Source organism: Medicago sativa, chromosome 4 (assembly GCF_051527215.1).
Source record: "Medicago sativa cultivar Bolivia chromosome 4, Bolivia_mono, whole genome shotgun sequence".
NCBI classification, from domain to species: Eukaryota; Viridiplantae; Streptophyta; class Magnoliopsida; order Fabales; family Fabaceae; genus Medicago; species Medicago sativa.
The window spans coordinates 85,933,767-85,951,530 of NC_140752.1; the positions used below are offsets into that span (position 1 = coordinate 85,933,767).

Genomic DNA, 17,764 nt, shown 5'->3' on the forward strand with positions numbered 1-17,764 from the left:
TTTTTTTGGCATATTATTAGGAAAAACCAAATTTTTTATAGGGAGGGTGTATATAGAAATCTTTGTGTTATAGGAGAGTATATATAGCAAATCTCTCCAAAAGGGCCTAAAACATTAACATACTTGAGCCCAGTCATCCATCTTGTAAATATTTCGGGCCTTTCATTGCAGTTTGCTATATAAACCCCCAACAAACCAAACATTTCTATATACACCCCTCTGCATAAGTTTTTTTTTAGGGCCCCCTAACGGCATGGGCCCTAGGCCGTCGCACTTCCGGCCTATGCCTAGGGCCGGCCCTGAAATACAACGTGAGTTACATTGATTGGGAAGTCTCAGGTCATTGTGGAGCTCGTAATATAAAGGTTTTATTTTAGGGCATATATGTCTTGTATAAAATTGCACCACTAATCATGAAGTAAAGTTGCAATCAATATGTAAAGTTTCTTGAATGAATTATAGTGAGGAATAAACTGGTCATCACACAATAAAAAAAGGTTTTCATGCACGGCTATAGAAATTATTGGATTTCAATATTCTATTTTATATTTCGTTCTATCTCCTTAATGATCGATCAATCATGTTTCTTGAATACTCGAAAACTTTATGTTATTTAATATTTTATTAGAACAACAAATAACAAAAGTGGTCATAAAATCTAGGCTGGAGAATTTGTTGAATGTGCTCATGGCGTAATCACACTGCTAAGAACAGTATAGTGAGTACTTATCCAATTGAATGGGGTTGATGGGTCCTTCATTTGTTCGTTTATCTCAATAATTGAATTTACTAAGGACTATTGGACTTGCACAAAATTGTTGAATATGCATTATAATATACACCCTCCGGTCAAAAATTAACATTTTAGATTCATTCATTAAATAATGTATATAGTCTTTATTATAGACCACATACATCATTTAATAAATGAATCTAAAATGTTGATTTTTGCTTATAATGTTGCACAAAAGCTCTTTTATTTTCAGTCCATTTGGAAATTCTTTCTTGACATTTCTTTTGAAAAGCATGTCTAATCTTTTCATCTTAGTTGTCTTTTTTATGTCTTCAATCTGAATATGCTAATTCCCACAATGTTTTATCAATAAAGTTGCCAAATTTTCATCAATTTTTTTTTATCTCATTCTCATCATGCATTAATATTCCTTAGTGCGCTCACACCTTGTTTTTTTTTCTTTCTTTCCTTCACTTTAAAACCAAAACAAACCAAGTCCATTTTTTTCTTGAACTCAAACATCATGGTACACAACAGGTCTCTTGTCTATGACAACATGGATAATTCTTGCTTTCCTTCTCCACACCTTGATGCTTTTCCAGCTGGTCTACGAGTTCTCGTTGTTGATGATGATCTAACTTGGCTCAGAATCCTTGAAAAAATGCTAAAAAAATGCTTTTACCGAGGTTTCTTTCTTTCATTCATATTCACTCTGCTTCTTCTTCCATGTGCTAAAAGTGGTATATATGAATCTGACTGAATTAATCTCAACAAATGCCAATAAGTTCAGTACAATTCAACTTTAAGAAAAGCAAGCATTTCACCAATCCACATTTTTGTTGGCTTCTAATTTCCAATTCCTTTTTTTTTTTTTCAAAGAAAAAATGAATCTTGTTACTTGTTCATTTAAGATAATTTTGTACTAACCAATAACGCTAGCTAGGATGAGATGATAATACTGGTTTCTTTTAACTTAATTAACAAAGGTGTTTAAATTCACACTCATAACAACGTTAAAGCTATTGAAGAAGAGTTTTACGACTCATGTGTCTTATTTGGTTCGAGATATTAGTCTTAATAGCTGCGTGATGGGATACCTAATTTATACTAAAAAAAAACTTCAAAGCTGTTTTTTCTTAAATTTGCAAATTTTGGAAGCAAACACATCTTATATTTATCTTCTAACAGTTATCTATCATGTGCTCTCAGTGACCACATGTTGCTTAGCAATAGAGGCTCTTAAGAAGCTCCGCGAAAGTAAAGATGCATATGACATAGTGATCAGCGATGTAAACATGCCTGACATGGATGGTTTCAAGCTTCTTGAACATGTTGGACTTGAGATGGATCTTCCTGTCATTAGTAAGTTCTTTTATTAATAACATTTTCGCTTCAAATTATGTGTAACATTCCTCTCCCAGCTCTTTTTTCCGGACCAGTCAGTACCTACTAGTAATATTCTTGGTCCGAAAAAAAAAAGCTAGAAGACAAGTGTTACAATATATGTACATAATCTTTTGATTTTATTGACTAAAATTCCATTATTTTACAAACAACACTTGATAATGTTATGCAGTGATGTCTGTTGATGGAGAAACAAGCAGGGTGATGAAAGGTGTTCAACATGGAGCATGTGATTATTTGCTTAAGCCTATAAGGATGAAAGAATTGCGAAACATATGGCAACATGTCTTAAGAAAAAGAATACATGAGGCAAGAGAATTTGAAAGTCTCGAGGGAATTCACTTAATGAGAAATGGATCAGATCACACTGATGATGGTAACATGTTTGCTGTAGGAAAAGAAATGAACTTAATGAAGAAAAGGAAAAATTTCGATAGTAAACATGATGACCAAGAACTCGTAGATCGAACTTTCATAAAGAAAGCTAGAGTAGTTTGGTCTGTGGATCTTCATCAGAAGTTTGTTAAAGCTGTGAATCAACTTGGATTCGATAGTAAGTTTCTTATCAACATTCTCTATGCAGTCACATTCAAATAAATCTACTCAGTGCCAAGCACACTAAATAAATCTAGTTTTATCATATTATTGTTCTTGTTAATTTTATGTATGAAGTTATGAACCATCATATCTTTTGTGTAAGAGAATGTAATGATAAAAATAATTTCTTTTTGGCAGAAGTTGGTCCCAAGAAAATTCTAGATTTGATGAATGTTCCGTGGCTGACTAGAGAAAATGTTGCTAGTCACTTGCAGGTATATGATTTGTATTTGTGAACCTCTACTAAAGTTAAAAGTTTATATTATGAGTATTGCATCTGATATGTTGTTTCTGTTAGGCCTAGAACTAGAAGGCTAGTAGGGGTTCAATTTAAATTAAGCATCCAATACACATCTCAGAAATATTGACATAAATGCAGACTATCTTATAAAATTCAAATTGAATAAATTTTGAGTTTGAAAACTTACAGGTTCCTAATAATAAAATTTTGCTCTTCAGAAATACCGGCTATACTTGAGTAGGTTGCAAAAGAAAAATGATCAGAAATTGTCCTCAGGTAGAATAAAGCATTCAGATTTACCTTCAAAAGATCCAGGATGTTTAAGCTTTCTCAACTCTTTCAGCAAGCAACAAAACGAAGGTGCAATCGATAGTTTTGGATATTCAGATGGGACATTAAAAATTCAAATGGATACTACAGGTCATGAAAAAAGAAGAGCTTCAACTAGTGAAATTTCTGATCCAAAGATAAGAAAGAGTTCAGAGGTAGGTCTTAACCAATCTCTGGAATCAGAAGTAAACCATACAGCATTTGACTCCACCATACCAACACAGTACTCTTGGAATGAAGTTTCTAAAACGCCACTCGAAGAAGAACAGAACACACTTGTACAATTAAAGGATAGCTTCAGCCATTTGCCATTAAATGTTACACAGCAACACTTCCAAATTGACCAATCACTTTCAATTAATTCCAATCCCTCCGATTACAAGAATGATTACATTAGTCCTGTGAATTCATCGGTGTCTTCAGTTGATACCTTTCCTAGTCAGTCCAAAAGCCTCATCTCAAATGATCAATCTCCTGATATCATTTTAACTTCAAATTTGAGTTCAAAAACACCAAGATTTAATCTTGGTTGCATTTATGATATGGAAATCTACCAAAGAAACTTACTTTTGGGTATTGAGTCAGCTTCCACACCTTTGGACGAGGACTTAAACTTCCTTTTGTTACAAGGTGAATATGATATGAACTTTGACATGCAGAATATAGAGATGTCAGAGTATTATGATCCAAGGTTTATTGCTGAAGTTCCTACCAATTTGTATGCTTCAGCAGATTATTCTTAGCATGATATTTGATTCTGTCTTGCCTTTTCATGCATCTTCAACAAAAGTGCAACTCCGCAAATGAAATAACCGCTTACTGTTAGGTATTTTTCCCCTTATAAGATAGGATTTTGATAATGAAGCATATATAAAAGGAGATCATGTGTAATGAAGAAACATTAAGCTTATTAATAAGCTTGTTTTCTTTCTTAATTCTATCAACTTACTGATCCTCTGATTCAAATTGTTTTAGTTTTCTCTCTTCTATTAGCGATTCGTTTATTTAGTTCACACATGAAAAGTGAATTTTTACCAAGAGTTACAATCATATGCAACCAAATTTTTTAATCAGGAGATGTGTTTGTTCATTTTCAGTCAAGTAAATGAAACAACACATCATAATGGATGAATAATTCGAACCGAAAAACATGAGAAAACCGCACAAAACACAAGTTTTAGACTGCCCAGAATGCACCTAGTGCCCGTATGGTTGTACAGCATTGCGGGCCTACACCCACACTTGTTAGATCTAGGTAGCCCAACGCCCACGGTCTGGCGGCCTACACTCACAAACAAAGAGCAAGGGCCCGTATTTCATTCTCCAGTGCCGATGTTGTATTTTTATCATTTCCTTGTGTTTTGGCATCATGTTATTGATCGTGGATCTTCTAATGAGTCTCATATGTTTATATTATTTTGGATCGTCTAATGAGTCTCGTATCATGTTATAGTTAGGAACAATTTCTCATTTGATGTTTGCTTAAAAGAATGAGATTGAATTCACAATCATTTGCTATCTGAGATCCTAACTGTCACTCAAATCAACATGTTTTTTGAGAGAGTTTTTTCCTTTAAATTAGTTGATTGCTTGAGAAAATGGACGGTACAGATTGTATACTTTGAATAGGGTATGGATTTGTAAGCTCATGTGGGGGCGAGGGAAATTATATATCCCCAATGTGACAATTAATTATTACATACTATAATACTCTTTTTTTTTTTTTTTTTTTGGTCAAGAATTATATATAATATGCAAGCTTCTTCTTTTTGACTGGTCTTATCTAATATTATATGCATGTTTTAAAATCATTGTATAATAAATAAATCTAATAACATTATCAATAAATAAATGAATCTAACAAGTCTCAATAACGCACACAAGAGCTGAATGTCACCAAGCAGATACCAACGTGATTGATTATTTTCTAGATTAATTATATCCATCCATCTACTCCTATATTACTACTATATATTTGTTTTATCAAATGAAAACGTTTTCTTTTTCCTCTCTAAAGTAATACTAACACGTTGGTGAAAGGTGAGTGATGTGATATACGCGTATTCATACTTCAAAACTAGTATTGATCTTATAATAATGTTCATAATTCATACACTATATAAACACTTTATGCTATGTTTATGGCAATCCATTCAATCAACATACCAGTGAGCATAAACTGTACCAGTGAGAATATTAATCAAAGCATATATCAGTTGTTGAGTCAATCAAATACCATGGAAATTGAATTACTTTCTATAGAAACCATTAAACCATCTTCACCAACTCCTTCTCACCTCAGAATTTATCCACTTTCTTTCATTGATAACATTTTTTTTCGTTTATATGTGCCAGTAATTTTCTTTTACAATCCAAATGAGGGTAGTCACCGAAATTCCAAAATATCACTACTCCGAAAATCTTTATCTCAACTTTTATCTAAATACTACCCTTTTGCTGGAAGATTAAAAGATAAAATTACCATTGAATGTAATGATCAAGGTGTGTCATTTTTGGTTGCAAAGATCAAAAACAAACTTTCAGAGATTCTCAAAAATCCCACTGATAAAATATTGAACCCTTTGTTTCCCGACGAATTGCAATGGAAAGACATGGATTGGAGTGATACTTTGATAGCTATTCAAATCAACTGTTTTGAATGTGGAGGAATGGCGATAAGTATTTGCATGAGTCACAAGATTTGTGATGCTGCAACCATTTTCAACTTCATGAATGATTGGTCCATCATCAACCAAAAATTACAAGAAGAAGAAGAAGATAAAGGGTTACTATCAATATCATTATCCTTTCCTTTACTTGATGGAGGAGCTTCGGTTTTTCCACAAAGGGATTTAACTATTTTCCCAGAACTTGTGTTAACAAGAAAAAACAATGTGGTGTGTAAAAGGTTTGTGTTTCAACCCTCAATGATCAAGTCCCTTAAGGCAATGGCAACTTCTATGTATTCACCTCCATCACGTGTACAAGCGGTAACTGCATGGATTTATAAGCGTGCGGTTTCATTAATGGGATTAAACTTCCAGACGACAACGTTTAGCATGGGTGTGGATCTTCACAAAAGAATGATTCCTGCATTGTCTGAAAAGTGTGTAGGGAACATTGTTTGGTTCTCGTCTATGGTTGCAGATAAGAAGGAAATGGAATTACATGAGTTGGTATCGAAAATAAAAGAAGGGTTATCTCAGTTTGGTGACTTTATTCCGGAAACATTTGGAGCGAAAGAGAATGAAAATTTGTCATTAATATCTGAGTGCTTGAAACAAGTTACCGAGCCTCATCCTGAAAATGAAAATTTGTTTACTTTTAGTAGCTGGTGTAGGTTTCCGATGTATGAAACAAATTTTGGGTGGGGAAATCCAACATGGGTCACCACATTTGGTTGTTCTTCAAGGAATATAATATTTCTGATGGATACAAAAGATGGCGAAGGGATTGAAGCGATTGTGAACATGGAAGACAATTATATGACTAAGTTTGAACATGAGGTTGAGCTTCTTCAACGTGCCTCTCTGAATCCAAGCAATGTTGGCCATGATGACTATGTGTTCTCTTCACAAGCTCTCTCAATTCCTTCTTAGCAGATTTGGATCTATGTATATGATTTGTTGGTGATTTCCAAAATAATGGAATCACTTTAGAACCAAAAGTTGTAACTCTTCATGGGAATCATTCATATACATTGGAACATTATTATTTATTGATAGATAATGAACCATGACATTGATTCAAGTGTATATGGTTATAACATTTGGCAAAAAGGGTGCTTAATGAACCATAACATTGATTCAAGTGTATATGATCATAACCTTTGGCATAGGGGTGCTTAATGAATCATAGCATTGATTCAAGTCAAAGGGGTGTCTTCTCTCATGTGAAGAGTCATATAATGCACTATAAATGCTTGGCATTTGGGCATTAGTTGGACACAAGAGAAAGAACAAAAACACACAATTTTGGACAGAAAACAGAAACCAAAATTTTGTTGCATTAACAAAATAATTCTCCATCATTCTCTTACTCTAAATCATCTATCAATTCTCTAATGCATGAGTGAATTGCTAGAACCATAAATCTGTAAAATACTGTTAGGAGATACGCTTGGTGTGGTTGTGCAATACACGTCAAGGAACTCATAGTATCCTGAAGGGGATTCACCGGTCATTCCTTATTGCATCCAATATACAGTTATTGGTGGGGGCGAATCGAACCTAAAGGTTAGTATGGCAACCCCATACGCTTTGAGTTTACATGCATAACTATTAAACTTTTCAGGTTTCAAGTGCAGCAGCCTCTTCCCAACAATCAAGATATACAACAATCTTTGGAATTTATGTGCACACTTCATCGTATTCATCTTCATCATCTTCTTGGTCAAGTTATTGCAGCAGACCCCCAACACAAGTTCCAACAATCTTTAGGTTCGATTTATGATTTACTTGTGATTAAAGGCTGCAATTTTTGGGAGAGAAGAAAGTTTACATTTTCATCCATGACTACGGTGAACGGTAAACAAATTCCTTTTATGAACATATGTTGTGGAAATTTATGGATAAATATTTCATATGTGATGTGTTTATGTTAAATTTACATATGGTTGTAGATAATATATGCATGATAAATTTTGATATGTATGAAATTTATCGTTTGAAATCTGTTTGATGTGAATTTGAACATGAGATAATGTGCATATAAGTGATTATCTATTATGAAATATTTAGTGTTCTAAATGCATGTGTATAGTATATAAGTAAATATGAATATGTTAGATTTAACATGTGGTGACATATATATACATGATTTAGAAATTGTTCAAGTATATGAATTTTGATGAGTATAGTAATATGTTAAGAATGTTTAAACACTGTTTTATTTATGAAAGTAGTGTAGATAAATTGTCAAAATATCAAGTGGTTGCTTTAATGATATTATTTACTTTGTGTAAGAAATTATTATCATTAATATTGTGTTGATATTATATGTACATGATAATATGAAAAGTAATGGTTAATTTCTTGTTTATCATGATATTAAAATAATTTGGGTATGTTTTGAATTATTGTAAGTTGATATATGTTCATGGAAGAAAGTCATAGAAAATATTAATGATTTTGGTTCATTGTTTATTCTTCTATGTCATTATTTATTGAAATTTAGTATTGAACATATTTAAACATAAACTTGAATTTAACACAATGAATTTATGATATATGTATTAGTTATATGATAACTAAAATCAAAATGTTTGTGTTATATTTAATTTTATGTGGAGTATATAACTTGCATGTTTAATCCCATTTTATGAAGTTTGGTTATGACATTCTTTTATGATCAAGTTTTATTTTGCTATGTATGTTTAATGCATTCAATGTATGATATATCTTGGCTAGATATAAAAGAAAAGTTGAAGTTGGAATTGAAATGCATGTTAAATATTTTTATAGCAAAGGTGTAATGACATAAAAGTTTGTGTATTATTACAATATACTCAATTGACAAAAGTGTCATGGTTTGATGATAGTTGGTGAATACTATCAAGAGTATATAAGTTGATCCATAGACATAGCTATGAGAATACAAAATCTATGTGAAGAATTGAATATTCAAAGTTTATAAAAGTTAAAAGAAAATCTTGCAATTATTTGACGAAATGATTGACAAGGAATGATGTCTTTGGAAATGATGTTGAATACATTGAAGACATTATTAGGGATGTGGTACAAACTCAAATCTAATTGATCACCAATGGTGGAAACTCAACCCACACTTGAGTAGCATCAAGTCTTGGGTTCAATGGTGAAAGTACACTATTAGAGTGATTGAAGTACTTGACAATAGATACATTCCAAGGGGCAAAAGTACTTGGACCATAAGAAGAAAAAGGGTAGGATGAGGTTTTCCTCTTAATGGACATATAGCATATATTTGCTGGAATGTATACTTATGGGGCATTCCCGATATAGTCTACCTATGTGAGAATGAAGTTTGGCCGCTTCACAGTGTTCAAGGGTTTGACTCTTAAATTCTCATGAAAAGGGATATATGACACAAGGCCTTCTTAATGTGTCATCTTACAAGTCTCTTTATCAATGGTACCGAGATTCTATGTGTAAGTTATGCACACTTGTTCTAATGAATAGTTGGTTCAAAGCTTGCCTACCATACTATTTAGGAATGAGCGAAAACTTAACTTACTAAGTAATGGTTCAAATCGCGAGATACCATTATCTGAAGGCATGGAATTTCCGGATTTATGTGATTTAGTATTTTGAAAATGGTGGGGGATTGTTGGTGATTTCCAAAATAATGGAATCACTTTAGAACCAAAAGTTGTAACTCTTCATGGGAATCATTCATATACATTGGAACATTATTATTTATTGATAGATAATGAACCATGACATTGATTCAAGTGTATATGGTTATAACATTTGGCAAAAAGGGTGCTTAATGAACCATAACATTGATTCAAGTGTATATGATCATAACCTTTGGCATAGGGGTGCTTAATGAATCATAACATTGATTCAAGTCAAAGGGGTGTCTTCTCTCATGTGAAGAGTCATATAATGCACTATAAATGCTTGACATTTGGGCATTAGTTGGACACAAGAGAAAGAACAAAAACACACAATTTTGGACAGAAAACAGAAACCAAAATTTTGTTGCATTAACAAAATAATTCTCCATCATTCTCTTACTCTAAATCATCTATCAATTCTCTAATGCATGAGTGAATTGCTAGAACCATAAATCTGTAAAATACTGTTAGGAGATACGCTTGGTGTGGTTGTGCAATACACGTCAAGGAACTCATAGTATCCTGAAGGGGATTCACCGGTCATTCCTTATTGCATCCAATATACAGTTATTGGTGGGGGCGAATCGAACCTAAAGGTTAGTATGGCAACCCCATACGCTTTGAGTTTACATGCATAACTATTAAACTTTTCAGGTTTCAAGTGCAGCAGCCTCTTCCCAACAATCAAGATATACAACAATCTTTGGAATTTATGTGCACACTTCATCGTATTCATCTTCATCATCTTCTTGGTCAAGTTATTGCAGCAGACCCCCAACACAAGTTCCAACATGATTTGGATTAAAGATTCTCAATAAGTGTTGAAAGTGACTTGTCTACTAAAGTTGTTACATTTTAATCATTTTTCTTTCTCTTTTGTACTTGTAATCTGTTCGTTTTAGTTAATTTACTATTGTTATATCTACATTAAGGGTATTGCATTTGTGGATTCAGTAATGATTAGTGTTTATCTTGTGAATGAAAAAATTGCAATAACTAGCTATGTCATGAATTTTTTACCTCTGGTTTTTTAGCCTAAAATATTATGTCTCCATAGTAAATTGTAGTGATGATATTGGTTCTGCAATAATCATCAGCAGCAATTCAAATTCTTATCAGTTGTAAGTGGTTGAGTTTGGTGATCTGGCCAGATATTTTGTACTGCACAGCTACAGCTAGCACATCTTGTTCTTTAGCTAATATTAAATAAACTTTTACTTAAAAAAAACTTGTAATATTCCTCACCAATAATTGAACACTTACTTTATTTACTTTGACTAATGACAAAACTCTCTCTAGTTCAAATTCTTTTTTTTTTTTTTTTGAATGCGAGTCGAGTATAAGTCACAGGTTTGTGTGAATTTTAGAAGATTGGCATGTTATGCCTTGGCTGAAATGATGGCTGGTCAATTTGGAGATCAAACTTCCATAAAGAAAGTAAGAGTAGTTTGGTCTGTCGATTTGATAGTAAGTTTCTTATCAACATTCTCTATGAAGTGTTATCCTGATAGAGGTTCAATCTTAAACTACCCAACCAATACGCATCACATAAATATCGACATTAATGCAGACCCTCTTATAAAACTAGACTGTGAACAAATATTTTACCTATAAATTTTATTGAGTTTGAAAACTTTCAGGTTCCTAATAATAAAATTTTGCTCTGCAGAAATATCAGGATTCTTCCTCATAAAGGTGAATTTGAATAAAGCATTTCAAAAGATGAGACATTAAAACTTCTATGGACGCTACAAGTCATAATGGTGATCTAAAGAGAATTGTAACAAGTGACATTGTTGATCCGAAGATAAGAAAGAGTTCGCAGATAGGTCTTAATCAACCTTTTGAATCTGTAGATTCAGAAGCAAACCATACTATTAGAACTGAAACTAGAGATTCAATTTCTGTTACATTATGTTACAACACCAGCTCATATAGAGGCTTAGTGTGAAACAAGCTCCATTAGCTTGGTTTTAGAAATTCCCTATTGTGATTATATCACTTGTATTCAACTCTAGTGATCATGTTTCTGCTTTATTTGTCAAAACAACTTCTCAAGATGGTATTATACTCTCCTTGTATGTTGATGATATGATTATTTACAAGTACTGATGAGTTGAAATTACATTTAGCAAAAATATTTGAGATGAAGGATTTGGTCCCTCTTGGCTCCTCTCCTAAGGGTTATCTTTTATCCCAATCCAAGTACATTGCCAACATTCTTGAGCAAGTTCGCCTCTCTGATACTCAAGCAGTAGATACTCCTCTAGAGTTGAACCTGAAATTTGTTTGCTCTGATGGAGTTCCTCTTCCAGATCTCTTTTTGTACCGTACTTTAGTTGGAAGCTTGGTGTACCTTACTATTACTAGACCTGATATTGTTATGTGTTGCATATTGTTAGTCAGTTTGTTGTTTCTCCCACTATAGTACAGTGGGAAGTCGTGCTTCGTATTCTTCGTTATCTTCGTGGAGTTCAGTTCAGGCCCGTCTTTGGGGGAGTGCAAGGTGCTTAACCAAGCTGAGCCTCAAAAAACTATGGGCTTAAAAAAAATTAAGTCTAATACCCACCTTCCACTTAAATTAAAAAAAAATATATGTTACTTCTTTTTCTTTCTTAAGTACACGTTTGAGTTTTTTTTTTCTAAACTCTAGTTCTCCTTTCTGAACATAAATCTGATGCTATCAAACCACCCTAATTTGTATAATCACTTAATCAGTCAATTTGGAAAGCTATTTCATTGAAAGAATCACAACAATCATTTCTTTTTCGCATAAACCATTCGTTTTTCCCTTTTCCACGACGGGGGAGTGACAATCCAGACGTCACCGTTAGGTAAATTTCACATCTCTTTCACTTAATTTTATTTTATTTTGTTTCATGTTTAAAAGTTCTTCTGATTTTGATTTTTTAATGAAGCTTAGCTACAAAAAAAATGCATTTTTATTTTACTGGGGTCTATTTTAAAAAGAGAGCCGAACCTGCTATTACATATGAACGACCTTGGCTCAGTTTCAAAGTCTATTGTTTCCGTCATCTTCTTCCCTAGAGTTTTTTTTTTTTTTTGAAACGGCAAAATTTATTCATCAACGAGAGGATGAAAGAAACACCCCACTCGCGGAAAGAAACTGTTGGTTTTATGACTGAAAGATGAAAAACGTAGAAGAATAGAAAGGAAGTTGCAGGTTGAGTAGGAATAGGAATTCAGTTTTTCATTACAGCAGAAGCAATACACTTAAGTAATTTAAAAAAACAAAAACTGAACACAACACGTTTCCAACACTTCAGCAAATAACAACTACTTGCTCCTAAAATGTAGGAACCACTAATTGACTGAAAAACTGAAACAAAAATAAAAATAAACATAAAGAAAAGCCACATAATGCAGTCCTAAAAGCAAATAATTAACACTCCTCCTTGCTTTAGGATCTGCAAACTCCGATTTTCTGCCTTAAGAACTCAAACTTGCTAACAGGAAGTGGTTTTGTAAATAAATCTGCCAATTGCTCTTCTGATCTGCAATAAACCAAAGAGACTTCTCCACTTTGCTGCACCTCTCTTAAGAAATAGAGCTTGATGTTGAAATGTTTAGTCTTCCCATGACATACCGGATCCTTTGAAATTGCAATTGCTGCCTGACTGTCAACAAATATTTCTGTCTTATCATTCTGCTGGATATCTAAATCACATAAAACCTTTTTTAACCACAAAACTTGATTTGCAGCAGCTGTTGCTGCTATGAATTCAGCTTCTGCCGTGGATTGTGCTACAATCTCTTGCTTCTTTGTGCACCATGAGAACATTCCCGAGCCTAGGCTGAAACAATACCCTGAAGTACTCTTCATGTCATCAATGGATCCAGCCCAATCACTATCAGAGAATCCATACAACTTGAACTCTTGACATTTCTCAAATTTGACGCCAAAATCAACAGTACCTTTAATATACCTTAGTATTCTTTTTGCTGCTATTAAGTGCATTTCACTAGCACAATGCATAAATCGAGAGAGAAGACTTACAGCAAATAGAATATCTGGCCTTGTTGCTGTGAGATACATTAAACATCCAATCAAGCTCCTATAATATCCTTCATCAATTTTATCAGCACCATCTTCCTTGCTCAACTTTTCCTTTTGGTTCATTGGTGTGCTAACTACTTTGCACTCCTCCATCTGAAATTTCTTCAATATTTCGTTTGCATATTTTTTTTGGCAAATGAACACATCATTTTCATTTTGTTTGATTTCAATACCAAGAAAGTAGGTCATAAGACCAAGATCTGTCATTTCAAAAGCTTGCATCATTTCTTGTTTGAACTCTTCAACCAGCCTTGTATCATCTCCAGTCACTAACATATCATCAACATAGAGAGAAACTATCAGAACTCTAGTTCCCTTATGCTTCATATAAAGAGTGGACTCAAATAAGCTTTTCTCAAAGCCTATGTTCAATAGATGATCATTTATCCTACTGTACCAAGCTCTTGGTGCTTGTTTTAAGCCATAAAGGGCTTTTTTGAGTAGATAAACTTTATCTTCTTTACCTTGCACCACAAATCCCTCTGGCTGCTCCACATATATTTCTTCCTGTAAAACTCCATTTAGAAAGGCTGATTTGACATCTAACTGAAATACTTTCCACCCCTTTTGAGCAGCAACCGCCAACACTAATCTTATTGTATCCATTCTTGACACAGGTGCAAAAGTGTCAGAATAATCAACACCAAAAACCTGTGCATACCCTTTAACTACAAGTCTGGCCTTGTATTTATTGATTGAGCAATCTGCATTTAGTTTTGTTCTAAAAACCCATTTAACTCCAATGATTTTTCTATCTTCAGGCCTGTCCACTAGTTCCCATGTTTTGTTTTTTTGAATCATTGATATCTCCTCCTCTATTGCATTTTTCCACTTTAGATCTTTTAATGCTTCCTCACAGCAAGCCGGTTCGCATATTGCCACATTGCACCTTTGATATATGTCAGACAACAGCCTTGTGCCTCTAATGGGAGGATCATCTTCTAATTCATTCTCACACAACTTTGTTGTTTGCTTTCCAAGATGATCATTTTCATTATTGTTGAAAGATCCAATTGTTCTTTGCGGATTCTTCCAATCCCATTGTTGATCTTCATTAAAATGCACATCTCTAGAGACAGTCACCTTTCCACTTTGAGGATGATACACTTTGTAGGCTTTTGAAACTGAACTATAGCCCACAAAGATGCCCGGAATTGCTTTCTTGTCAAGTTTGTCACGCTTAACCTGTGGAACATGTGCAAAACAAACACAACCAAACACTTTAAGAAAGGATAGTGACGGCTTATACCCATACCAAGCTTCAAAAGGAGTTTTATCTTTCAAAGCCTTTGAAGGAAGTCAGTTTTGAAGAAAGACTGCTGTGTTTGCCGCTTCAGCCCAAAAATGTTTAGGCATCTCCTTCTCATGCAACATACATCTAGCCATCTCCATTACATATCTATTTCTCCTTTCACTAACTCCATTTTGTTGTGGCGTATATGGTGTTGTGAGTTGATGTTCAATTCCAGCTTCTTCACAAAACAAATTGAATTGTGTTGATGTATACTCCTTGCCATTATCAGACTTCAAAAATTGAATCTTGCAACCGCTTTGATTTTCCACCATTTTTTTGAACTTTACAAATACTCCAGCCACTTCATGCTTGAATTTCAAGAAAAAAATCCAGCACATTCTTGTAAAATCATCTATGAATAGAATGAAGTAGAGACTACCTTGTAATGATGGTGTTCTTTGAGGTCCTGCCACATCGGTGTGAATGAGTTGCAACTTTTGAGAGGCTCTCCAAGTTGTTTTGGGAAATGGTAATCTGTGTTGTTTACCAAATTGACAAGCATTGCAATTTGGCAAATGATTGGACAGTACCGGTAGACCTCTTGTCATATCTTTCTTTTCCATGTTCAACATTCTTTGAATATGACAATGACCAAGTCGCTTGTGCCAAAGTTCTGTCGAACTAATATGGCTGACATAGGCTGTTTGCTCCTCCTCAGTTGGATCAAATGAGAAGCTTTTAAGCCTCATTTTAACCTTTAAAATCTCCCGACCAGTAGTGTCAAAGATAACACAATGCTTATTTTCAAAAGTTACTTTAAATCCCTTTTCTAACAACTGACCCACACTAAGCAAATTTTGGTCTATGTCAGGTACATAAAGAACATCTGAGATTGTTTTTATACCTGAAGTTGTTGAAATTAGGATGGTTCCTTTTCCTTTTGCAGAAATATAACTACCATTCCCAATTTTGACCTTTGAAACTTTAGTAGGCTGTAAATCCTTGAAAAGAGTTTTGTCATATGTCATATGGTTTGTACAACCACTATCAATCAACCAACATTCTGAGCCACTCTTCGTTGAAAAACATGATGTTGTAAACATTCGATCTTCTTCATCTTGCTCGACAACTTGGGCATCGACTTCAATTTGTTGAGACTTGCCTTTGCATATCACTGCTTCATGTCCAACTTGATTGCATTTGTTGCATTTTGCATCTGGTCTTCTCCAACATCTGAATGGCGGATGTCCCAATTTCCCACAGTGCTCACAAGGCGGAAATTTTTTCCTTTTCCCCTTATCTTTGCTTTGGTTGTTTACGGTACTTCCACCTGCATGATGTTTGGCTGGTAAAGCACCTTCAACCACTTGATCTTGCCTCATGAGCCTTCGTTGCTCTTGAGCCTGCAAGGCATGTAAAACTGCCGCTAAGGTGATCTTAGACAAATCTTTTGTGTTCTCCAAGGTGGTTATTGATGCTTCATATCTCTCGGGCACTGTAACCAGAATTTTTTCAACGATTCTGGAATCAGCAAATTGAGTGCCAAGTAACCTAACCTTGTTTGCAATGGATAGCAATCTGTCAGAGTAATCTTTGATTGTCTCAGACTCTTTCATTTTCTGCAATTCAAATTCCCTCATCAAGTTCAGCACTTGCATGCCTCGAATCCTCTCATCCCCCGCATATTCTTCCTTCAAATAGTCCCAGATTGCTTTTGCTGTTTTGAGGGTCATAATTCTGGTGAAAACAGTTTGTGAAACACCAGAAAAAAGAACCGATTTTGCCTTTGCCTTCCGAGTTTTTTTCTCCTTGTGATATTTTAACTGAGCCATGGTAGGATTATCTGGCAGCGGAGGAACTTCATAATCCTCTTCCACGGCCTCCCAAAGATCCAAAGCCTCCAGGTAAGACTCCATTCTTACTGCCCAAAGGTCATAGTTGTCACCATCAAAGATGGGAGGAGCAACTGCTGAGAAACTGGTTTCAGTTTCCATTTTCACAGGTCCCGTAAGATGATAGCTCTGCTACCAATTTGTTGGTTTTATGACTGAAAGATGAAAAACGTAGAAGAATAGAAAGGAAGTTGCAGGTTGAGTAGGAATAGGAATTCAGTTTTTCATTACAGCAGAAGCAATACACTTAAGTAATTTAAAAAAACAAAAACTGAACACAACACGTTTCCAACACTTCAGCAAATAACAACTACTTGCTCCTAAAATGTAGGAACCACTAATTGACTGAAAAACTGAAACAAAAATAAAAATAAACATAAAGAAAAGCCACATAATGCAGTCCTAAAAGCAAATAATTAACAGAAACAAACGGAATTACATCCAAATAAAAACATCAAACTACACGAGCACCAAAACATGATGCCGAGGTATACACTATGCTAAACACAATTACACCCAACTGAAGCACAACCAAGTGCAATCAAGCACCCCACGAATACCCCTGCCTCATCATAGCTGCTCACGCACATCAGTCCTCAACATAAGCCTTAAATAATCCCCAAACCAGCAGCACCCACCCAAAACAAGGAACCACACAACGCTGGCAGCAACAGCTTCTTCCCTAGAGTTATGTGCTTATTTTGATGCTAATTGAGCTGGTGATCCTACTGACCATAAGTCTTCCACAAGATTTGTATATTTCTTGGAGATTCTCTCATATCTTGGAAGAGTAAAAAGCAGGAGGATGTTTCTCGCACTTCTACAAAAGCGGGGTATCATTCTATGACATCAACCATTACTGAAATAGTTTGGTTGCATTGGTTACTTTATGATATGGGTGTCCATTTGTCTAAACCAACTCCTATGTATTGTGAT

General features: G+C 34.4%; 2 protein-coding genes and 1 pseudogene across 3 annotated transcripts; 2 read left to right on the forward strand and 1 right to left on the reverse strand.

Moving 5' to 3' along the window:
• Nucleotides 1-1,243: 1,243 nt before the first annotated feature.
• On the forward strand, nucleotides 1,244-4,271 carry LOC146933091 (two-component response regulator ARR11-like). 2 transcript variants are annotated; one of them, XM_085704828.1, is made up of 5 exons: nucleotides 1,244-1,419; nucleotides 1,943-2,095; nucleotides 2,310-2,690; nucleotides 2,873-2,949; nucleotides 3,194-4,271. In XM_085704828.1, the coding sequence occupies exons 1-5, from the start codon at nucleotides 1,257-1,259 to the stop codon at nucleotides 4,046-4,048; spliced, it is 1,629 nt and encodes a 542-aa protein (XP_085560954.1). In that variant the 5' UTR covers nucleotides 1,244-1,256; the 3' UTR covers nucleotides 4,049-4,271. The 2 variants fall into 2 exon arrangements, with proteins under 2 accessions (XP_085560954.1, XP_085560955.1); XM_085704829.1 differs by having other exon boundaries at nucleotides 2,876-2,949.
• Nucleotides 4,272-5,457: 1,186 nt separating this feature from the next.
• LOC146933092 (akuammiline synthase 1-like) lies at nucleotides 5,458-9,961 on the forward strand. The gene has a single exon (XM_085704827.1). It carries the CDS (start codon nucleotides 5,543-5,545, stop codon nucleotides 6,902-6,904), a length of 1,362 nt encoding a protein of 453 aa, XP_085560953.1. The 5' UTR covers nucleotides 5,458-5,542; the 3' UTR covers nucleotides 6,905-9,961.
• A 2,848-nt stretch (nucleotides 9,962-12,809) lies between these two features.
• On the reverse strand, nucleotides 12,810-13,809 carry LOC146933093 (secreted RxLR effector protein 161 pseudogene; annotated as a pseudogene).
• Nucleotides 13,810-17,764: the final 3,955 nt, after the last annotated feature.